Here is a 25,859-nt window from a genome sequence, read left to right as displayed (position 1 = left end):
TTTTGTTAGACTTTTCTTTGTGGATTTTATCTTGTTTCAAACCAGCTGAATTTACATTGATACCGTTGTTTTGTTGAGGACTTGATTGTTTTGTTGAGCCATTTTGTCAAAGGGTTCCTTAATTTCAACATTTTTAGTGCCGTGTGTGTCTTTTGGTGTCATATTTTGAGACATTTTATATACATCTATAAACTGAAAGATTAACAGAAAGACGCCAAAGTTTCCTCATCGCAAGTATCTCAAGGCAGGGCTGTGAGGTAGTCTCATGGCCACAGCGTTTACTTGTCCTGCTAAAGGTGCAATTGTCCACATTGGTACAATGTGTGAAGCCCCTTTCTGGTGTTCCCCTCTGTGATATTGCTGGAATATTGTGGCATAAAACCAAACTCACTCGCCCATTTGTAAGCTATCAAGATTTAAGATCTTGTTCTTTATACTTTTGCAAAGTGTTGTCTTTACAGTAAAGGATGGAATCTCACCGAGTCAGAACTAGCTGGAGCCCTTTGGCAAATATCGATGGCAGATTTGATAACATATCCTTGTGCAATCTCACTACTTCTTTGTTGATTTTTTCAAAGTATATTCCTGCAATGGAAGTGAATGTAAGGAAGTTGAAATTTTGACCACAGCAGAACCCAAAGGTCAAATATATTCAGTAATTTAGTTGTCCTTTTGATACAGCAATTTGTGTTCACCATTTCCTGATTTTTTATGAACATTGATATGTGTGACCACTTCATGATATAGCGTGATCATTTCATGATATTGCGTGACCATTTCATGATATTGCATGACCAGTTCATGATATAGCGTGACCATTTCATGATATTGTGTGACCATTTCATGATATTGTCACCACTTCATGATATTGTGTGACCACTTTTAACAATGTATCACCATTAGTCTGATTCATTAGATGGAACCATACAAGTTCCATTGAAGACAAGTTTAGTCTCAGCCTCTATTGGTCCGTCTCACAGATAGTGAACACCACGTTCACGTTTTCAGCCAAGACCAGCTGCCTCAGCTTCTCATGAATCGAGTCAAGGAATAACCTCTTCTTCTAAACAATAATTAAATGGAGACCTAATTGTCTGTTTCAACTTGTCCAACTTATTGTGATACTTACAAATACTGTAGACGCTTGTCTGTTTTCATGGTTGTTGTGCTGTCATGTATTAGGGGATTTATATGTGACTGTGTCGTCTAGGGCTGTTACGATTCACTATGTATTTGTCGAATCTAACTGTATCCGTTCATGAATTGAATTCGTTATTAGTGGCCACTAGAATCGAATATTTATCAATATGCAATCATGTGTATTTACATACCCTGTACCTAAAAATATCCAGAAGAATGTATTATATGCATAGATTTCTTCAAAAACAACACTCTTCTAATATAAAATTTGACAGTATTGTGGTCACTGTCAAATTTGAGCAGATACTAGTACCTGGATAAGTGCAGTATATAAAATGAATAATATTTTAATCATAAAAAAAACGTGTCAAATAATTTAGGTTGTTAATGTTTCACTGAATATAGCAAAATAATTCATCAACTGCTGACTTGTTATTGTATTCGTAAATTAATATTCGTATTCGTTACCCTATATTCGTGATATGAATCATATTCGCCGCCTAGTGTATTTGTTGCAGTCCTAGTGTCGACACGGAAACTGCTATGATTGTTGATCCATGTATGAAAGGCTCTTGCATTGTTTGGATGAGGATTTGTAGAATGTAGCTTTGTGATTTTCAAATTATTTGTGAATAATAATGATGTACGTCCCATTATTAAAAAACTGTTCATGAAGTTCTTTTATATTGTAAATGAATTTCGAAGTTGTATGTGGTTGTTGTTGAGTTTCAAATACTTTGTGGTTTGTAAAAATGAGTGTAGTTGGAGTGCGTTCTCCTTGAAAATTAGGTTACGAGTTTTCCCCCTTTGAAGTATAGATTTGAGAGTGTTCTCCCCTGGAAGGAAGTTTTCAGAGTGCTCTCCCTTGATATGTATATAAAAGCTGATCACAGTGGTGAATGTGCACCTTGTTTTAATAATGATATTGTACATATTGAATCTTTAACATGCCCACAATTGTTTCCTGAAATGCTTTCAGTTGTTAAGCTTCTAACACTCAAATGATTTTCAAATTTGCTTAGTTTTTAGATATTTTGCTCAGTTTTTCTTGCATGGTCTGCATAAAATCAAAATAAGTATTTCTTTACCCTTTTTCTTTATACATTGATAACAAATGACTTTAAGACGTTACCTTCTTGTACAATTTTTCACAAGAACATATAAAGCATTAGACATTGATAAAGTGTGTTCAGAAGGTGGAAGTGCTGGTTCTTATCATTTTATTGTTCATCTTCTATTATCCAGGGTGTTATATCTATATTCTATTTTAGAATAATAACCTTGGACTCTTTCGCCTGCGTAGCTTCATTTCAGTAACATCTCCATGGCAATCACCATTACCATCTCTCTTGTCAGTAGCTTTGCAAAGATTTTCTCTAGCTCATGACTAAAGTTGAAGGACGCCTATTTTTATCATTGCATGTTTTGAATCCTGATTCAAAGGGAAGCTATTGTATTGAATGGATTCAGGATATCATCACAATACAATGGTGATATCACACACTGGTTTATCAAGGATGTTTATTGTTGAACAATCAAGATCTGACGTTTTTGATAACGTCTTTACCATGAAATTGGGAGTCAGATACAAGTCTAATATAGCATTGTTTCTGATAGACGAATAGTTCCATGTATTTTATGTCCGCTGACATCGGGGTTGATTAAGGTATGCACTTTTTTCACAATATATATTTGCAAGATGGTTCAGGTTTTTTAAATCTCACATAAGAGAAAATGGTATTATAGTGTTTCTACACAATCCCTTGGATGAATTTGTAGAATGTATGTATTTGTAGGGATTGTGTGTCAGAGTAATCTTTTGTATCTCATACCCTACAACATGAAGACATCTTAGATGGACCTCCATTTGGATGGTGATTATTTTGTAAGTATGTTCAAGTATTTTGTGTCCTATCTCTGTCTTACAGTTACAAGATGGGAGGTTAGAAGAATTGATTCAGTATGCTTGTACTCCTCTATAACATCTAGGTAATAAAGACTTATTATTGATTTGCACATTATATATTCTATGTATTTATTATGCAAATATTAGAATGCTCTGTGACATCACTTAACATCTGAGAATTTTTTGTTTGTTTCTGGTGATCCTTTTTGCAACCTGGTTTTAGTCCTATCATAATGTGAAAGTGTTGACATGTGGGCTGTGTTTGTATTGGCAAATGGATTGTCTGTTATCAGCTTGATATTGGGTATGTAATTAGGCACTTTAAACTTGGATGTGTTATCTGCTCTGTAACATTCGTGATTATCATGTATTAAAAATACGTACGTCTTTGTGGTGATGGTAACTGTAAATTCTTCACCTGCCAATTCTCAGTCAGTTCTCTTAGTAATTGCAGCCTGTGTTCCTATTTTAATAACCTGAGTAAATAATTGGCTGATGTCTCATTAGAATTAGATCTTAGTGCTCCTTCTTGTCATGCGGTGTCAAGAACTATGATCTGATTTAATGAGATTGGGCTAATGTAGAAAAACAAAATTCTGTTGCAAAATCTGGTGTCAGATGTAAATGGAAAATTGAACACGTTTAAGAAATTGGACTATTTTTTACTGTAAGTAATTTTGCATAATAAGCCAATACATATGATAGATACTGATTAATTAAAGTTTATTTACCTGTGACAGACATAGCATAACTAGCCCGAGAAAACTGTGATAATGTCTTTAAATGCCTCATGATATTGAGAGCATCTTCATCCTGAAACAGAACAGAACATCACAACACGACAGAGCGCGACAGAGCATGACAAAACACAACACAACATGTCAGAACACAACATGATACGACATAACACTACAGAACATGACAACATTACAGAACACTACAGAACATGACATGACAGAACACGACATGATACGACATAACACTACAGAACATGACAACAAACATGACAGAACACAACAACAAACATGACAGAACACAACATAAGACAGAACATGACATGATACGACAGAACATAACAGAATGCTACAGAGCCCAACAGAACAACAGAATACGTCAGACCACAACAGAACACTCTTACTGTCGTCCTGGAATAAGAAGTAGGGTGGCAGCTTGGATGTGTTTTCTGTTTCTGTTTGCCAATAGTTATCACTTGGTTCCTCAGTACCGAGGTTGGATGTAAAAGTGCAATCAACATAAATGAGGATTTGGTGGTTAAAGTATGCAAGTTAAATGAAATATTTACAGATTACAGTGGACAGGCTTGATGACTTGATTGGTTTGGTGTTGTGTAATGCTCTTAATATCAATCACTACTTTGTCTGCCTCAGGCCTCCATTGAAATATTGCTGACTGCTGTCATGGTTGTTTGCTAACAGATTGATGGTAAAACATAAGTGAAGTTTATTGACCGTAAGACACTGTGATTGTATCTGTGCACAGATCTGAGTGGTATTAGTGGACTGTAGTCACATTATATCATAGGTGATATTTGACTGAATGTCCTGTTATTACGTCTCATAGTTTATGTGAAAAGTGTTGGGTTTTATGCAAACGTTATATTCATTATACATATATTATGTTTATAGAATAGATGTGGGGTGTCAGTGGTCGGATTAGACTAACATTTAGCCTCTGAAATGAACATGTTTTACACAAAAAACAGTTGTTATATCATCATAATAGATATAATAAAAATGAGCCCAGAGACTGTTCAATTGCAGTAATCTAGACTTGCCCACTATTATAGACTTGCATGGACTGTATTGGATATATTTGTTCCACGGTCTGTAAGACATGTGGAGGTTCCGTGTAATTGCGTATTTCTTCTCCAACGAATAATTGATGGTAGGAGGACAAAGGTCACATTGTACATTGAATTAGACAGTGATGTGTTTGTCAGTTGATAATTCTAAGATGGATGTTGTAATAAGGTTTCATTAAAGAAATACATTCTTATTTTAATGTGTTGCGGTCTGAAGGGAATGATGACTTACACCGATGCCCAAGGAAAGTATGGATAGCTGTTTAGGTCATATCTTTGTCACTGTCTTCTAAATGTGATGCAGGGGTGGTCAGGTAGCCTGGTGGTTAAAGCGTTTGCTTGTCATTCTGAAGACCCAGGTTCAATTCCCGACATGGGTACAATGTGTGAAGCCCATTTGTGGTGTCCGCCGTGATATTGCTGGAATATTGCTAAAAGCGGCGTAAAACCATACTCACTCACTCATCACAGGGAGTCAGGACTTATAATAATGACTTTGAGAATGCCAGGAATCAGGAAAACAGGTCAAAGGTGTCAAGAACTAGTGTTTTGAATGTGTAAAGGTGAAGGTGACTAAAATGTTTGGAAAAAAATCAAGAAAAATAAGTGTGAGATTAAAACAGAAGAAATAGGCTCTGAAAAATATTACTTGTTCACCATTATTAAATCCCGAGATTTATTTATGAGAGCTGAAATTGTTTTCAGCACACTCCTTTGACTTAATTCTCACAACAATGCATACACTGATCTACAGAGGCAGATTTAAACACCAAAATGTTTTCAATCTCAACCCTGCTAAAAATAATAATTTAAAAAAATCAGCAAGAAAATCAAAACAAATAATTTAGGTAAGAAATACGTCTTCATCAAACCCACCAATGTTTTGCAATATACAGTTTAACTCTTGCATGTGTTAACTCTGCAACTATCTCTTCAATCAAAATTACTATCATATTAACATATGTACGTTATATCAGTGTATGGTTAACATTTCATCATTTAAAACATTCATATTATGGTGTTAACAAATGCATTCTTGTTTGTAATGACCCACCAGCACCTAATCTTCCCCTAAGTTTCACTTAAGTCTTGTATAAGAAACCTCTTTTTTAACCAGTTTCGACTTATTGCACACCCATGCCATTCATAGTGTGACCGATTAAAAGGGAAAATATAGCGTGGCCTCATGGGCTAGAAATATGATTTAAAAAATAATAACATCATCTTGCGGTGTCACTTTGAAAACGTTATGAGAGAGTGGAGAAATAAAATGTATCAGTTTTACCTAACATCTGTATTGTCGGAGAAAGGATAGGGTCATCGAGAATGATACTATGTTTGTACGGAGATGTCTCGGGGGCTGGCTGGCAAAGCTGTAAATTCTGTTCAATGATACTGTATTTCATTTCAACACGTAACTGTTTCCTTAATACGTCATCATTTGGCGTTATAGTATTTGGGTGTTTGGCAAGGATACATCTGATTGACAAGGAAATGGGACGGGTTTTTTTGACTGCCCTCCTTTGGCAGCGCTAGCTAACGATTGGTCCAGATGTAGTTAAGAATCATCTAGCAGAACCTGTTTAATATCATGTTAATACAGGTATCCCAACTGGGCGAGTTCCTGCTATGTCCTCATGTTGATAGTTATGTTCAATAAGATACTTTTGTGGAACATCTTGTTTAACTCCCTGGATCCCGAAAGGGCATTTATATACCTCCTCTTTAATTCTTTTGTTAAATACAAATGGTGTGGTCGAAATGTTTTAATTTGTCTGAGCTCAAAGATCAATTGAATTTCAACCAAACCCTTTTGGTAAAATTCTGTTATGTAGCTTTTGTTATGATGTTCTTCTACAACTTGTTAGACACGTTTGGCCCAGTTATGTACAGCGCCGCAATTCGCTTGCAGATTTGCCTCACTAAAGCGTGCCACAAACCTATGATCTTGGGTTCGAATCCTGCTTCGACCTGATTGTGGATCTCGGTATGCCACAGAGTCGCGTCCTTGTGGGTTTCACCAAAGTTGCACCACTTCGGGCTATCCCCCCACCTCAAATTGACGCGCCTGATCGAACCAAAGCCCAGAGCAGCATAGAACAGGACTTCCTCACTCACTCCTATTGTGTTGCCTAACAACGTGTGACATTTACGTTTGATCTTATATAGTTATTGTAGGTGTATTGTGTGCATAAAAAAGTAAACGAAGATGTATGTGTATATCAAAAGCTGGAGCTTCATTTTGAAAGACCACATTCTGCCAATACAGAGTAAACTTTTGAAACGGGTTTGTAGATTTATTATCGTTAGGGGATTAATTGACGTTCCTCTGAAATGACGTGAAAGCTTTTGACACCTTCCCTCACTTTCTATTCTACTGCCCACCCTGTCTCCTGTTGGTGCGCGACGTGCTCTCATTCTCACCGAGCCTCGTCTGCTTGTCGGCAGATATTTGTAATAAACAATATTTTCAATGAATCACGTTTGTTCTGTATTAACCCTATATTAAACCTGGCATCAAGTGGTCGAACATGCACATGTTGTTACCCTGCCTGGCTGTCGGCATTAAGGGGGTGAAGCAAGGACTGGTCGGCTCGGAGTCCGTACACTGAGGGAGGTATTCATGTTAAACTGTGGCATGGTATCCCATTGGGCTAGTGCTATTAAACCGGCGGTAGTCCGGATTAGTACAAACAAGCACGCACGCACGCGCCTCCGTATAAAACCAATAATCTTGACCGCGATGTTAAAACCCATTTCATGTCACATTTGTTTTGATACGAGGGCTGGTCAAAAAGTTTTAAGCCTGACTAACTTTCAACCTTGCGTCATAAAGTGACCTAGTCAATGTAGTACATTGTTTGAGTAGTTCATTGCAAGGGCCTTTTGTATTTAGGCGACAACCAGTTGAACGTGATAGGGATCAATATGGACACAAATGGAAAAGAACGAGTACCGAGCAGTCAAGATTTTGACTAAAGAAAAGTACTCCCCAAGAAATTCATGACCACATGTCACAAGTGTATGGGGATAAGTGCCCTAGCTATTTCGCTGATAAACATTTGACAGCTATGTTTAAGGCTGGTAGGTCAAGCCTTTTTGATGACCCTGGGTCTGGAAGTCTCTCAACTTCAATCAATGAAGATTCAGTCAAGGAGACAGAAAAACTTATACTGTCAGATAGACGTTTTACCATTCATGAACTTGAGGAAGACACAGGTCTAAACCATAGATCCACAGAAACTATTATTCATGAACATTGAAAAAGATATCTGCTCGTTGGGTGCCAAATTTTCTATATTCTGATCTTTAGGAAATAAGAACTGACATTGCCAGAGCTAACTGAGATTAGTAACGGGTGATGAAACATGGGTCTACCACTATGGTCCTGAGTCAAAACGTCGATCAATGGAATGACACTATTCCACTTCTCCGGCAGCAGAGAAATTCAAGTCTTCAAGATCAGTGAAGGAAGTTATGGCCACTGTATTCTGGGATGCAAAGGGTGTGATCCTTGTTGATTACTTAGAAAGTCAAAAGATGATTACCGGTGCCTACTATGCTGATTTGCTTTATCGCCTGAGCGATTCTATCAAACAAAAGCAGCGAGGAATGCTGACTGCTGGATGTGTACTTTTTCATGACAATGCCTCTTCTGACACCTCTCGACTTGCAAAGGCTGCTGTGCGACAATGTGGGTTCGAAGAGCTTCCTCACCCTCCATAATCGCCAGACCTGGCACCAAGTGATTTCCACCTGTTTCCTAAATTGAAAGGACACCTTCATGGAAAGCACTATGACAACAACGATGACCTCAAATCTGAATTGAATGTGTCTTTCAAGGTTTGCTTTAGAAAACTTCTTCCTGACTGGAATTGAAAATCTTCACTATCGATATGAGAAGTGTATTGAAAAGCAGGGAGATTGTGTTACAAATAAAATTACAAACACTTTCACAATTGTTGGTTTTGTTTGTTAGGCTTAGCACTTTTCGTCCAGCCCTCGTCTGTACAGTGAGTTGTGATAAAGCTGCAGTAATCAATACGACGTAACACAACATTCATCCAAACACTCCCTTGATCAAGTTACCTCTTCCTCTTTTTTGGAGTTACATTTCTTTTTAAAAAAAAAGTACACTTACATTTCAAAGTTGACCAAAACCAATTTCAGAACTCTGGATTTGTTTTATAATGTTTGTGAGTTTTGTTTTCCGTGGGATTAGGTATGGTATTGGCCCCGTGAAGATCCGGGGTAGAACATGGCATCAGCAACCCATGCTTGCCGTAAAAGGCGACTATGCTTGTTTCAAGAGGCGACTAACGGGATCGGGTGGTCAGGCTCGTTGCATGTCATCGATCCCAATTGCTTGGATCGATGTTCATGATGTCAATCACTGGATTGCCTGGTTCATACTTGATTATTTACGGACCGCCGTTATATAGCTGGAATATTGCTGAGTGCGGTATTAAATAACTAAACAAAAGATATATTAAGCAATAATCTATGTTAATAAATTCATGGCTCTTACACTTCTCATACATTTACAACTATTGACGCTAGTATGTTGTCTCGATAGTACTGCCCAGTGACCCTTCCAGGGAATATATGGGGTGGCGTTCTGGCAGTGACGGTGATCCCAGCAAATATCATAACAGGTCGACCCACCAACAAATCTGTCGTATGGCCTTGGATTGACATTTGTTCGGACGCTTCCCGACACGTCCACGCCTTTCCAAGAGAGAATTTGAACTCATCTGAAAACATAACACGAGACAATCGGCGATTTCCCCAGTTTCTACGCTCTAAACACCAATGACGTCTGGGTAGAATGTGTCGACGGTGATACAATACGTGGTCGACAAATCTGCTTGCAGATAAGCTGCTTGCACACAATTTCACTCCAGATGCCTGGCGCAAGTGAACAGCGATGTGATTGGCTTTTGGAGCTCGATTTCTGAAAGCCTGGATTCTGAATAATCGATCCTGGATTTGTGTTGTTGACCTAGGGCGTCCCGAGCGGGGCCGACCATCAAAATTTTGTGTCTCCAGAAACCTGTTCCAAAGTCAGCAATCAGAAACATTGAACATATTGGCTACTTTTCGCTGAGTTCTAACAGTTTGAAGCATGCCAATAGCACCGGCGTTCATCACGTTGTAGACGAAGCATTCCCAATCTGTTCTCAGAGACTGCATTAAAGCAAAAGTAGAGAGCTTACCTGTTACTTTTGATAATGAAAATCAGCTATACTAATGGCTCAGCGGTTTGACGACCTTATCAAAATATTTAAAAATTGACCTCATCACGTGGGCAGAGGAACTGCATGGTCCTCGTGCAATGTTTCGGGTGTGTTTGGGCGTTAGGTTTTGGTTCATTTTTCAAAGTTGATATTTCTTCTGACAAATAATCATAACATTTATGTTTCTTGACCTACCGTTTTGGAGAGTATATTGCATGGCTGCTGTTTTATTACTGGATAGGGGGCACGGGTGGCCCAGTCGCCTAAGGCGCCACGATTCGCTGTGAAGAGTTGCGTCCTTTGGGCACGCCAGAAACCTATGATTGTGGGTTCGAATCCCGGTTCGACCCGATTATGTTTCTAGGATTGTCAGCACCATACACGTGCTCGTGGGTTTCACCGAAGTGGCAAACGTCTGAGACCTGCATCACTTCGGGCTTTCCTCCCACATTAAGCTGACACGCCGCGATATAACTGGAATACTGTTAAAAGCGGCGTTAAACCCAACTCACTCACTCACTCATTATTACTGGATAAGACATGCAACATTTGTTTGATATTCAACTCCGCACTCAGAACTACAAATTCAGCCAACTAAAATGACGGCGGTCGGTAAATAATCGAGTCTGGACCGCACAATCCAGTGACTGACATCATGAGCATCGTTCCACGCAATTGGGATACGATGACATCTATCAACCAAGTCAGCGTGCCTGACCACCGGTACCCGATCCACTAAATCGCCTCTCACGACCAGCATAGGTTGCTGGAGATCTATATTCTAACCAAGACTCCCCAGTGGTCACAGGGTTGGTTGGTTTGTTGTTTAACGCCACACTCAGCAGTATTCCAGCTATATGACGGCGGTATGTAAATAATCGTGTCTGGACCAGACAATCCAGTGGTTGACATAATGAGCATCGATGACATCCATCAACCAAGTCAGCGAGCTTTACCTTCCGATCGCGTTAGTCGCCTCTTACGAGAAGCATGGGTTGCAAACAAACAAACAAATATCTGTGACCCATTTAAATATGCGTTGTTTGGAATTTCCTGCTTTTGATTTCATGGAAGTGCCATCAATGCAAAGCAGTGAAAGGTATATATTGTTGTGTGAACTACCCATACTGTACCATGGAGTGTTCTCGAAGATGAGTTTTTATAGTTCAAAGGCAAGGCTACTTGAAGTAATTACATGACACATTCTAGGCCAGGGGTCGAAACTCGCATTAATTTGGTGTCGCATTAATTTCATGATTTACTGCATTTACACACAGCCGCTATTTATAGATGGAATATTGCTGATTGTGACGTTAGCAAATAAACAAACAAAAGTAATTAATCAGCCTTACCACAACAGAGCTGTTAAGGCAGCATCCGATTACTCCATCCCTTGTCATCAGTTATTTCCTTGTGATTGTTCATCTATGTGTATAAAGGCTGTCTGCACTTTATTGTCTCCCGCCAATCCTGACTTCATAAAAATGTAGGAGGACAGTGAATGATGTGATAGCCAAACACACGCTACGGGTGAGAGACGTTTATTTCGCCAGTGGATCTGTCACATATTTATCTCTCTAATATGTAGTATGTAGTATCTGCACCCTGAAACATATTAAAGGAATGATAAGTAATATTAACAATATACATAATGCAATCGACATCACAGTATTACAAACCGTTTTACGTTACAAACACATCTTATTCATATATTAGTTGTTACACTGTACAATGATCTGCTAACTGATGTAAGAACCAAATAGAATAATTATTCATATATCATATTATCTAAGTGTAAAGCGATTACAAATCTCTTTCAAAATACATATATATATATATGACTTTACGGGTGTGACACACTTATGTGTTACACAAATATAGAAACTGACTATATAAGTTATAATGTGCCTACCCTGTGGGTGAGACTGGGGTGTCTTCCCGACTAGCGCCGCAACTTATAATTCCGGATATCTGAATAAAACATATACTTTTATAACAATGACTAATACAACTATTTACATACACGTTAAAATATTTCTCCGGATCCCGTATAGTACAGACTGTATATTATACAGAACTGATCACAAAAGCATTTAAACATAGCCTATTCCATAAAACAACGCATACACTCTTCCTCATACATACAAGAATAAAGAGACAGAAAAGTGATATATTAGTAAATACTAAAGCTTACAATTTATAAGTCTTGTTTACCACATTTACTTAAATAGATTGTAACTGAGAATATGATAATTTTAAACACGTTTAGTTAAGTTTTATAGGTTTAATATACTGCAACATTTAACTGCAATAACAACAATACAAGTATACATATACATATTAAACTAACCTGATTTTAGATGATTTCACTTGTCAACTTGACTGTGCAGGAAATGTGTGCAGACTGAGAACATGCAGTGAGACAAAGGGTCAACTTTGAGCGTTAGCTTGGCCAATCAGTTGAGCACGTCATGGCTTGGGTTTGTTAAGGCTTACAACATGAAGGACATATTAACTACATTTAATCTATCTTAACTAATGATTTATGTTTAAAGTTGAACACTTAAAAGCAGATACTGAAGCTGAATAAAATAAATATGTACAATGTTGTATCTGTCACAAAAACGTTTTCGTATCTCAATTGTCCCCGCCGCTGTGGAAATTTATGCCCCGATGTAATAAAATTAATACTACTACCACTGCATATTCGTAAAAAAACATGTCAGCTTATTCTTTCTTTAGTTATGTTTATTAAAAATTCATTTCCGAAGCAAAGCGACTCGATCTACATCATAAATTAATTTAAAGACTGACACCAAAAAATCATGGTGTTGTATAACTATCATATTCGGAATTACTAAAGTTATTTATGACTCTCTAAAAAATATAATTTACTGGCAAACAGGACATGTTTTGTCTTAACTTGTGAAATCTGTCACCCGTATTTGTGTTAAGGGAAAATGGTATGCGTGAATTCCAATGCACTTTGCTATTACCCTCGGGGAAACAAGGTTCGGATATTTACTTAAGGTTAGTTTGTTAAGTGTTCGACGGCAATTATCCGAAATAGACACTTCCTCTCATGTGACCGCCCTTGACCTTGCTTAACTGGAAACAGGTGGGCGTAATTCGTTTAAAACAAGGACGCTGTGTCCACAACGGCCATTGTTTTGACTTGATGCATTTGTTGACGGTATGGAACGGGTTAACAAATAGTCATCGAAACAATATGTGTTTACTGATATACACTTATCGCCGTATGCTTTAGCCGCTGTGTGATTGAAATGCATTAAAACGCGTTCATGAAAGCCCTTTAAACATGTAGTTTCTTTGATCTGTTTTAAGAACCTAAAGCACAAAGTCGTTGGTGGAAAAAAATATGTGAACGAAACAAAGGTACCTTTGCTTGTTTTTTGTTTGTTTTAATTATGAATTGTTTATATCCTACATTGTTTTACAAATACTTTCTGAGAGCGTTTGATCGTAAACGTTATAGTTCGATTGCACTTAGCATAAACCTTTGTGGGTTGGTTGGTTGGTTGGTTTGTTGTTTAACGCCGCACTCAGCAATATTCCAGCTACATGACGGCGGTCTGTAAATAATCGAGTCACTAGACCAGACAATCCAGTGATTGATGTCATGAGCATCGATCCACGCAATTGGGATCGTACCCTGTGTGGGAATATCGGGGTTCGAATTGGCCCAAGGACACTATGTTTGTTTGTTTGTTTGTTGTTTCTCAGCAATATTCCAGCTGTATGACGATGGTCTGTATGTAGCTGGAATATTACTTAGTGGGGCGTTAAACAAAATAAAGCCCAGAACTTAACTTTACATTATGTATTGAAGGTAATAATTGTAATATGAGAAATGAATGAATATTATTTTAAGTCACATTTGAATCGGTGACCTGGAAGGGTGCGGTGTAGGATGTGGTGTGCATTTATTAAATAAATAGCCAACGAGGTGATAACGGTAAATATGTCACGAATGACCAAATGTGAATTAATGAGTGACAAATTTCGTAATACATGTCAGTAAGGCGTCTAACTGACGTTATCTATAGTTATCTGCTGTCATTACATTACAAAGTGACCTCATTCATTTTGTGGGGATTAAATTGCCATTTTAACTGCCCAACAAGCTGTTACCATCTCCATATCACCTCACTTGGGTTGGATGAAGTGAGGGATCACTTGGATACAATGCTTTTGAAATATTGTCAACCTCTACAGTATATTTATCTAAAAAATCACGTAGACAGGCCATAGTTGTTCAAATCTTATCAAGTAACTTATATAAAAAGTGCATCCCAACCGTTTTGGGAGACTTTTGTTTTGGAGACAAACATCTTTTTGTATTCGCTCTCTGTTTGGGCAAAGTATTTCATGATGAAATACAAGCATGGAACTATTACTAGACTAGTAAGCTATGTTAATTATTTCATCGCATAGGAACATTTTGTGCTGCAACAGTATATTGCAATGTCAGTTCTTGGCTGAAATTTATCGAAAACGTCTCAAATTTCACTAATCTGAAGCCCCGAGAAGACCCGGGCTAGAATAGGTCTCAACCCATGCTTGCCGTTAAAGGCGACTATGCTTGTCGTAAGAGGCGACCAAATGGATCGGGTGGTCAGGCTCGCTGACTTGGATGATGCAAGTCATCGTATCCCAATTGCGTAGACCGATGCTCGATTATTTACAGACCGCCGCTAAACAAGAAACAAACAAACAAACGCTAATCTGAACAATATTGATCTCGCCACCACCTTTCTGTTCTTACATCACATATATAATTATAAACATTACATAAAAAAATACCCCCCCCCCCCCCCCCCCCCCGGTTCCAAAGGCTTTGTATGTAGTGAAATCCGTGATTGAATTTATTTGCTTCTGCACCAAGCGTTCCACATGTGTGCATGTGGAGAGAAATCAATGTAACGGTTTTCAAAAGCCACGTCGGAGAGAGATCCACTCATTCAGGTCTACTGAATCGAGTCTGGACCAGACAATCCAGTGATTGACATCATGAGCATCGATCCACGCAATTGGGATACGATGACATGTCCCAATATGGATTCCTGTCGGTGCTGGACAGAGTCGAGTCGGTGACGGCCCATTGGATAAAGGAATGGAGAAGCGTTCACACAATCATCAACTTGATCCAGGACGAACTAGCACCAGTAAAGTTAACCTTGAGTCCCGCCGGGCAAGAGTGAGTGAGTGAGTAGATGGTGTTATACGTCGAGGTGAAGGCCACGAACTGAAAATGAGGTGGACCGGTGAAGATCCGGGGAGAATTGGTCTTCAGAGAACAATGCTTGTGGTAAGAGGCGATCAACGGGACCAGGCTCGCTGACCTGGTTGATGCACGTCATCGTATCCCAATTGCGTAGATCGGTGCTCATGATGTCAGTCACTCGATTATGTGTTCCAGACTCGAATATTTACAGACCACCGTCATGCGCCCCTCGTGGTTTATTCTCCCTGCAGTGGTCTATTGTACGAAAAAACAACTCCACCTCGTCGTTTATTTCTTAAATATTAACTCAAACCATCTACATAGAAGGCCGATGTTTCTACTTTGATCAACATCGTGACGTGTAGAAATAAACCCCAGCCTCCACAAACACACAGGAGACTCGGTGCTGTTTTGCAGTCCCTCCAAACATATTTATATATCCTCATCAAAACTCCAATCTCCAAGAATATGGCTACGTTCCATAAGGGATTATCAAACTCAAAGGACTATGTTTTTCCCCCTGAAGCGTCATGTGTATTTCGCTGTCAATATGAAACGCAATTAGTCTACTAATTTGATCCTTCGTATACAGGAAATTATCCCACAAAACCTTGAGACAAGGTGATATATAGAGACAAAGTTTAACACTGGAGATGACAATACGACTGATGGGTGTACAGTTTAGCGGGGTCTGGCATTCCACCCACCAGATTGCAAGGGTTACCGGCATTATGTTAATACAATGGCATATACTGCTGTTCCGGTTGTGGAAGCACCATCGCAATGTTTCGGGTGTTTTAGCAATTAACCATTTTGTCCATAGGCTCACATCAAATGTATGAATAAAAATAATTTAACAATAGTTTTGGTAAATTGTCTTTCAATTGTTTCCTGGTTTGCAGAAGATATTTGTGTTTCATTTGTGTTGCTACTATTCGTTATTATGCTGCTGTTACTGTATGTTGTCCATTGCTAGTTACAGCAATGAGGCCATTGCTGTTGCAGATACGACCATAAGCTATGTTGCCGTTACTTCTGTCAGTATAACGTTGCTACTATTCTCTCTTTTCTCTCACTGGGTCTGTATCTTTTCCTCTAACTCTCACTCACCCACCTCTCTCTCTCTCTCTCTCTCTCCCTCTCTCTCTCTCTCTCTCTCTCTCTCTCTCTCTCTCTCTCTCTCTCTCTCTCTCTCTCTCTCTCTCTCTCTCTCTCAACAGCCAATCTCACCAACCGCGAAGTGCAAAGCAATATTCTATATTCCAAATCCCGCACAGATATGCAGGATCGATCCATGCGTGTCTTTGGCGTCTCTCCAACGCTCGGAAACTCCTATTGCCAATTTGGCCAGCCCAATTATCTTTTCAAACATATGAATTACCATAAGGCTTGGGAGATTGAAGCAAAACACAGTGCATCAGTTATATCAACAGCGCGAGGAATAATATCACGATAAACCAGCATTTGGACTTGCCGATTCCTCCTCGAGCCGCACTCGGAGATTACGGTGCTGACTGCAATGCATTGAGATCTCAAGTAGGGAAATTCTAATATCTCGGTAATCTCCATTTTAATAAGTATGGTTGCCAGAAAGCACGCATTAGACACTAAATGCTTGGTACATGTGGTGGTGTTGGGGGTCATCATTCAGCTGACTAGGTACTAACATGTATGTAGAACCAATCAGAAAGCGATAGAATAGATGTTCTTTTACCAATCTTGCTATGTTGTATTGACCAGACTAGACGGAGAATTGAGGAAGAATAAATTTGCATATTCTCAAAATATTTATTATATTCTCAAAATATTTTTCTCTGCCTCTTCCGATGAAGTTTTTGTTCCGTTCAAGTTATCTTGGTCTTCAGGGTTGCACGTCGCATTTTCGACAGTGTGTGAAGACAGTTTGGGAAGGTGTATTACATGTAACAAGTTTAGGAGGACAGACAGTTTGACTTTGATAGCATCAACGATCATCGGCACCACTGCTGATGTTACATCCAAGGAACTACATCTCGGGTCTAATATGACCAATACACTCGACACTCGACCGGTTTACTACCACAGTTCTGTTTTGACCACAATTCGAACAATGAGAGAAACACTGTTCTACGTTTGTGATAAGGGCGAGCGAGAGGGTGACGTCAATTCCGAAACGAAACTATATATAGTGTTGAATGGGTCCAGGGTGTTTATTGTAAAAGAATGGAGATACAATACCCCGGATACTGGAGGATGCTGCTACTACACGTGCTACTAGTATTACTACTACTGCTACATGACTGCAACTACATCTACTACCGTGCATTATCCCCAACGAAGATTTGGGTGAGACTTGGTCTTCAGCAACCCATGCTTGTCGTAAGAGGCAACTAACGGGATCAGGTGGTCAGGCTCACTGACTTTGTTGATGCATGTCATCGTATCCCATTTGCGTGGATCGATGCTCTTGATGTCAATCACTGGATTGTTCAGACTCGATTATTTAAAGACCGCCGTCATATAGCTGGAATATTGCTGAGTGCGGCGTTAAACAACAAACAAACAAACACCATCTTCCTCTTCTTACCTTGACCTTGACTACTCACCGTCATCTTCATCATTATCATACCAAAAGACGTTAAAAGATCGTAATTTGTGTTACCCCGGCTGGCGCTCGGTATTAAGGGGCTAAAACAAGGACTGGTCTGCTCGGAGTCAGTATACGGTGTCTGAGTGGGGTATTCATGTTAAACTGCGGCATGGTATTTCAGTGAACATCGGCTATGAAACCTGGAATAGTACCAACAGCCACACACACACACACACACACACACACACACACACACACACACACACACACACACACACACACACACACACACACACACACATATATATATATATACACACGCACGCACCTTTATCAGTACTATTTTCGCGAGTATTACCACACATTCTACAGTACTGTAATCACAAGTACTACATTCAATACTTGAAACTTTATCGGTACTATAATCACGAGTACTGTCACAAATACTTACTTAACCTTTCATCAGTACCATTTATTTTCGAGTACTACAGCAAATACATAACCTTTTATCAGTACTATAATCACGAGTTCTACAGCCATCACTTGGTGCTTTATCAGTGCTTTATGATAAGAGTACTACTTTACATACTGACCTTTTATCAGTACTATAATCACGAGTTCTACAGCCATCACTTGGTGCTTTATCAGTGCTTTATGATAAGAGTACTACTTTACATACTGACCTTTTATCAGTACTATAATCACGAGTTCTACAGCCATCACTTGGTGCTTTATCAGTGCTTTTGATTGATAAGAGTACTACTTTACATACTGACCTTTTATCAGTACTATAATCACGAGTACTACAACCATCACTTGGTGCTTTATCAGTGCTTTATGATAAGAGTACTACTTTACATACTGACCTTTTATCAGTACTATAATCACGAGTTCTACAGCCATCACTTGGTGCTTTATCAGTGCTTTATGATAAGAGTACTACTTTACATACTAACCTTTTATCAGTACTATAATCACGAGTACTACAACCATCACTTGGTGCTTTATCAGTGCTTTATGATAAGAGTACTACTTTACATACTGACCTTTTATCAGTACTATAATCACGAGTACTACAACCATCACTTGGTGCTTTATCAGTGCTTTATGATAAGAGTACTACTTTACATACTGACCTTTTATCAGTACTATAATACCGAGTACAACAACAAATACTTCACAATGTATCAGTGATATATCATTAGGTAGTTCAACAAATACGTTTATTACTATAACATTGGCATGCGTCGCCATATATCTCGCCTCTTGGATGTTGAGCTCCGACCGTCATACACCAAGCGCCTTGGATACGGAGAGGAGTTTATGAAAACATGTTCACATATGGAACCAGCTTTTCAAGCATCACGTGAAGGCTTTGAGTGTCACTTTTAATGTGTTCGGGGAAGGCAAAATAAATGAGGAAAGGTCTAAGGTCGCCATTTCAATTTCCATGCTTTTACAACTGCGTGTAATTGAACTATGAAGACGACGAGACACCGGACCACTTGACCAGCGTGGCCGGAATGACTGTTACAATTGAAAACATGTCCACATGTGCCAGTTTTTAGTTCAAACAATGCCTCGTTGAAATCTCTGAAGATAGCAATCCGTTATTCGGTTTAAGGCAGAACTGATTTTTGGTTTCTCAACTAAAGTAGGAAACAAGTTTCTGAACCTTTTGTTTAACCTTAAATTGTTTGATATTAATAAATTGATGAAAATCATTCCATACAAAATCATTATTTTAAAGAAATCAAGTTTTAGTAATTCTAAACTTAAGATTTTTGGAGATGCCATTTTTGTGTCAGTTCTTTGTATTTACATGGCCATCTGTTTCATGTTTCGTGATTTAGAATCAATTACGGAGCAAGTGTTGTCAGTGGGGTGTTATTGATATCTTGACAAATGTCAACTTGTCCCCTTTATTGGTATACGTTTCCAAGATATGGTCAACATCATAAACAGACGACATTGTGTCACTCAATGTATATGTATCACGAAGTGATGAATGAATTTCTAGCTTTATGTATGGATTATCTATTTGAGAGGCAAAAAAGGGAGAAAAAACAACCAACATACTCTTCGCTTGAGGTTACATCTTTAAATTACAGAAAACTGAGACAAACTGTCATCAGGTCGAAAAGAAAAGTATGGAACGGTCAAATTCTTCTGGAAAGTGAGAAGAAGAAACGGTTAAACATAAACAATCATCTGTTCGGCTCAAGATGCGCGTGTCTGTGCGCTCTCATTAGTAATGTCACTACGAATCTCAGAAACCAGCGTGTGCGGCTAGCAGATGAGACGGAGAGCCCATCGAGAACGCTTCTCCTACACATGTCCGATATCTGATCCTTCGCAACAACAGAACGAGACGAGAGGGTTATTTTTAGCACAGCGCCGATATTCTTGAACTAGAAGCAACACATACTCGCCTATCTGAAGGAGGGGCGAGAATATCTCGTTTACCCGTTTCGCTTTGAACACAGATTCTGATTGGTTGAAGTTATGATTGACAGCTAGCACGTGCTGGAAGGCCCGCCCCTCGAGTGGCAGACATGTAGTTTGGATGATGGCAGAATGAAGACAAAATGGTATACAGTGATTGTAAAGTTCGGACACGATCTACGATGGATAGACAAGGATTGTTTTCGAGTGGACTTGTAACAGTATTACTGGCCTTTATAATACAGACTGTGCATGCGGCAAAAGGTAGGTTATTTCTTAATATATCCCTTCCTCCATCTCGTAACAACCGTCTCGTGCAAACGTTTACATTTAACCATGTGGTCTTTAGACAGGAGCGGTGATTACACGTCGTGTACTCAACTCACCTCATCGACTGTTGGCTTGGAGCCTGCGGATGTCTGAATAATGTTGACGTTTTTTTCATACTCAATTAATGCCAAAGACCAGGAATGGATTTTGTAATAGAAAGGTCTGTACAGCTGTACGCTTGGTTGCAAAGTTTTTCTGTCGCATATGTAAACACTGCATTGACAATGACTAGTGTAGAGATATGCTGATATGACGTTATATAGTGTCTCATTAACAGCTCCTTGACTGAAATAACAAATGGTTGATTGATAGTAACGCAAATAAATATTTACTTCTTTATTCATGAGCTGTTAGAGAAAAAACGCTATTTGTTGACATATTTGTGATTATGTCAATTAACGTCTGAACTCAACATGAGATAAATAGCTTATTACCAATTACGTCTATTACCAATGCTGTATACTATTGTATAATCATTATACTCTGGAACTCAACCTTAAGCATATTCAACTCTAAAAATTGTAATATTTATAAATTCTATTAGAAAACATAAACAAATGTAAGAAGAATCAATATTGTCACAGTGATTGTCACGCGAAGTGATAACTATTTACGTAAAAGATCCATTCAACGTCTGTCTGGTTGAATACGATCCGCTTCTCGCATCGGTGTCTGAAAAACAATTCCACCATCTGGAGCTTATGAGTAAAAGTGCAAGATTGCATAAGCCTTAATTGTGTTCTCATAAATCTCCCCATGCAGGCATCGAGTCCAGGTCTTAAACATTTATATTACCTTCTGCACCGTGAGAGGCATTTGGACACCCGCGGTCTACCGTCTACGTTTATAGGGTACGTGTGATATTTCTAGCTCTAAATTTTAATCCCTCTGTGTTAACGTGGATCTAGAAACGTTTTAAAGACCACGTGCATACCCGTATACTTTTTGTGTGACAATACAAAATGCCTTCAAGTCACCACCCACTTGGCCCAGCTGTTGTGTGCTCAGTGACTCAGTCACTTACTTTCAGCCTGTCTATCTGTCTTGTCTGTTTGTTGTTTAACGCCGCACTCAGCAATATTTCAGCCATATGACCACAGTCTGTAAATAATCAAGTCTGGATCAGACAATCCAGTGATTGACATCATGTGCATCGATCCACGCAACTGGGATACGATGACATGCTTCAACCAAGTCAGCGAGCCTGACCACCCGATCCCGTTAGTCACCTCTTACGACAAGCATAGTCGCCCTTTTACGGCAAGCATGGGTTGCTGAAGACATATTCTAGCCCGGATCTTCACGGGCCTCTCTGTCTGTAACACAGCCTCCCAAGAGGGTAGGTCCTCTCGAGGGGCGGGCCTTCCAGCACGTGCTAGCTGTCAATCATAACTTCAGCCAATCAGAATCAGGGTGCCATGCGAAACGGGTTCATGTTGGTCCAAACGGTGGCTGGTCGGATTGGTCGGATTGGTCGGTTAAACAGAACAAATCTTGCATGTTGTCATACCCTGATGGCGTGGATCGGTGTTCATGCTATCAACCACTGGGCACCTTGGTGCAGTTTGGATTTTGTTGAAGCAGCCGTCATGTTGTTGAAATATCTGGTGTAGAAAACGACACTCACTTACTGTCACGCGGCTTAGTGACAAGAGAATATGCCGCCCTTAGCAATATTCCAGCAAAATCACATCGGGGACACCGGAAATGGCTTTAACATTGTACCCTTGTGGGGATCGAACCCGGACCTAGGGTGAGACGAGCGAACGCTTTAACCAGCATGATGCACATAATGATGATGTCTAGTCGGTCATACAGACCCGGAAACAAATATATACAATACAGCCCATGCAAGTCTATAATAGTGGGCAAGTCTAGATTACTGCAGTTCATCTTCCCGAGGCAAGGCAGTTAACTGACTATAACAGTCCAGACTTTTACAGTCATTTAACGCCCTTGCCTCGGGAAGATGAGAATCTCTAGGCTCCTTTTCATTATATTTTATGAAGATAATTTAACAAGATTTTTTGTATGTTCATTTCAGATACTAGATGTTAGTCCATGATGATGAACTACAAACGAAAAATAAGCTGCAATCAAATTACACAATTATTATTCCGTGCAGAGTAATCATCCACAATCCGATGTTTGTCGTAAGAGCCGACAAAATTGGTATCGGAGCTTCTCTAATGTGTTTAGGCATTCTGCATGCTATCGTATAAGGGTAACGCTATTTTTCAGGGCATTGCAGAAGCCCGAGGTGTTCCATTAACTGTCCGACGAAGCTAAAATGGATGGAATTTGTTATCAAATAAAAAGAAATAACAATATCGGTGTTGAAACATTTACTGCAATCAACACGAATGTCACTGACACACTTTTACAAATATGGAAACGTCATAGAACAAACCAGATGACGTCACTATTGAACGTGACGTCACCTTTCCTATCCCCGTGAACAGTGGTTCAGCTGGTCCGAACTCGATCATTTACTGGTCATCTTGCAATAACCTAATATTGCTGATGGTGGCATGATGCAACATTTACTCTCTGGGATGAAGTTTGTGGTGTTTATCACATTACTCATTCCTTGATAACGATGATGGTTAAAGACAGCTGGATAAATACACCTGGTAGACAATATTTACTCGAAAACTTATAATATATGCTATGCTGAACTACAGGCTTTAAACGTTTCTCATTCAAGACATTTTTATCATAACGTTAGGCTTCCAAAACGCTTTGAAATTGACGATCCTGAATCTGCACCCAGAAGAAAGTTCTGGACATACCCAAGTCCAGAGGTCAAATGTTTTGTTTTAACCGTATTTTGTACAGATTAAAGTTACCTGTTTACAGTGAGCACCGTTGGTCCGGAGTCCCGTATTTCTGACTATTCTGTCAGAAATGTTTAAATGCATTCAAGGGAATGTCGCCCTGTTTATGTTTCTAGGTTCGGCAGCACCCTACCCCTGGCCGTGGATTTTACCGAAGTGGTGAGGCGGTTGGGTAGCTTAGTGGTTAAAGCGTTCGCTCGCCACGCCGAAGATCCGGGTTCGATTCCTTTCATGGGTACAATGTGTGAAGCCCATTTCTGGTGTCCCCCGCCGTGATATTGCGAGAATATTGCTAAATGCGGCGTAAAACCATACTCGCTTACTCACTCACCGAAGTGGTGAGCATAAAAGATCTGGCTCACTTCGCGCTAACCTCCCACACGCAGCTGACACGCAGTAGGGATACAGTCCTCATCTGGTCTGTCTGCCCGTCCGTCCATATTTCGTTTCTGGAGCATAACCTGAAAACCATGAAAGATTTTTCATTCACACTTGGTACACGTATAAACCAGGCACTGTCGTGGTGGCGGGCACGGATGGCCCAGTCGTCTAAGGCGCCGCGATTCGCTGTGCAGAGTTGCGTCTCTTGGGCACGCCAGAAACCTATGATTGTGGGTTCGAATCCCGGTTCGCCCCGATTATGTTTCTAGGGTTGTCAGCACCATACCCGTGCTCGTGGGTTTCACCGAAGTGGTAAACGTCTGAGACCTGCATCACTTGGGGCTTTCCTCCCACATTAAGCTGACAAGCCACGATATAACTGGAATACTGTTAAAAGCTGCGTTAAACCCAACTCACTCACTCACTGTGGTGGTGCCTTTTGCTATTGTGGGGGCCGGGGCGATGTGTCATCTTTTGATGGCTCTTGTTTTTTATAGCTGTTGACAAAAGTGTTTTAGTTAGCACATTTTATGGTGGTTCCCAGTAATAGTGTCTTTAGAGGCGACTCAACAGTGAATGTTGTGGGACGTTGCTCACACTATCAGTCACTACTTTGTCTGTTTCAGATGCGATTATTTACAGGCCGCTTTCATATCGCTGGAATATTGCTCAACGCAATATTTGTTAAACACAAAAACAACCAAAACAATTTTGATCCTAATATTACTACTACTGCTATATACGTAATGCTAAGGGCTAGAATAGGTCTCCAGCAACCCATGCTTGCCATAAGAGGTGATGATGCTTGTCGTAAGAGGCGACTAAGGGGATCGGGTGGTCAGGCTCGCTGACTTGGTTGATGCGTGTCATCGCATCCCAGTTGCGTTGATCGATGTTCATGATGTCAATCATTGGATTGTCTGGTCCAGACTTAATTATTTACAGACCAGCATCATATATCTATAATATTGCTTAGTGCGGCGTTAAACTAAATTCAAACAAACAAAAAACCTCCTGCTACTCAGAACATTACAGAACAGACTACTCATCCTATCTGTATTTCTGTTGTCGATATTGCTCAGTTGCGGTGGGGTAACCTAGCAGTTAAAGGGTTCGATTCCCCACATTGGTACAATGTGTGATGCCATTTCTAGTGATTATCCCCGCGATACTGGAATGTTGCTAAAAGCAGGTTAAAACCACAATCACCCATTGATATTGCGGATTTAGAAACGTTCATTGCGACGGTGTTGATCATCAGCAGTAGATACAGTTGATACGGTTGCTGCCACAAATACAAGGCCCTGTGTCAGCTGCAGTGTAGCCAAGACTTAAAAGGGAACTGTAACAAAGAAGGCCACGGCCTGTGTTTACAATAGCCATACACAACGCTAGTGTCTACTAAACGTAGGTGCCTATTAGCCTTTCGACGGCCCGGAAGTTTATCAACACGATGCCACAAGCATGTTGAAACCCTCAGCCGCGAAGGTAATTTATGACACACCAGGCTCGAACCTACGTTTTGAACGCCAGCCGCTGTGCACCTGGAGATATATATCTGTCACCAGTTCCATCACGCGCCCGCTGATAGAGACGTCCTATACGTGATGGAGTAATGTGAAGGTCGTTTTAATGACTAAGAGAGACTTGTTTACGCATGTCATCAAGCATATTTGTTGTAATTAAAGAGAATGCTTCCACTGTTGACGGGGTATGTTCGTAGGGAATAATAATCGGCCAATTAATTTTGAAATAGATAATAGATGCCCCCCCTGGATTTTTTACAGAAAACATTTTTCCTTGTGAAAGTTAACTTGAATAAAAAATGATTAATCTTATTTGCCCCCCCTTGTCAAAAATTATCTACGGCCTTGAGGTTCATTTAAGAATCGACGTATGAAATAGTCGAAATAAAGTCTTAACAAGTATTCTCCTTCGTTAAGAAAA

General features: G+C 39.7%; 1 protein-coding gene across 1 annotated transcript in view; it reads left to right on the top strand.

Annotated features, from left to right (window-relative positions):
* The first annotated feature begins 20,423 nt into the window (after positions 1–20,423).
* Positions 20,424–25,859, top strand: part of LOC139447721 (uncharacterized) — an 87,838-nt gene continuing 82,402 nt past the window's right edge. The window contains exon 1 of the mRNA XM_071229188.1: positions 20,424–20,628. Coding sequence (XP_071085289.1) covers positions 20,508–20,628 — 121 coding nt within the window. The 5' untranslated portion in view covers positions 20,424–20,507. The remainder of the gene's footprint in view (positions 20,629–25,859) is intronic.

The sequence above is a fragment of the Haliotis cracherodii genome, unplaced genomic scaffold (genome assembly GCF_022045235.1).
Source record: "Haliotis cracherodii isolate W230 unplaced genomic scaffold, xgHalCrac1.p SCAF_7, whole genome shotgun sequence".
Classification (NCBI taxonomy): domain Eukaryota; kingdom Metazoa; phylum Mollusca; class Gastropoda; order Lepetellida; family Haliotidae; genus Haliotis; species Haliotis cracherodii.
This window is presented reverse-complemented; position numbering and strand designations above follow the sequence as displayed.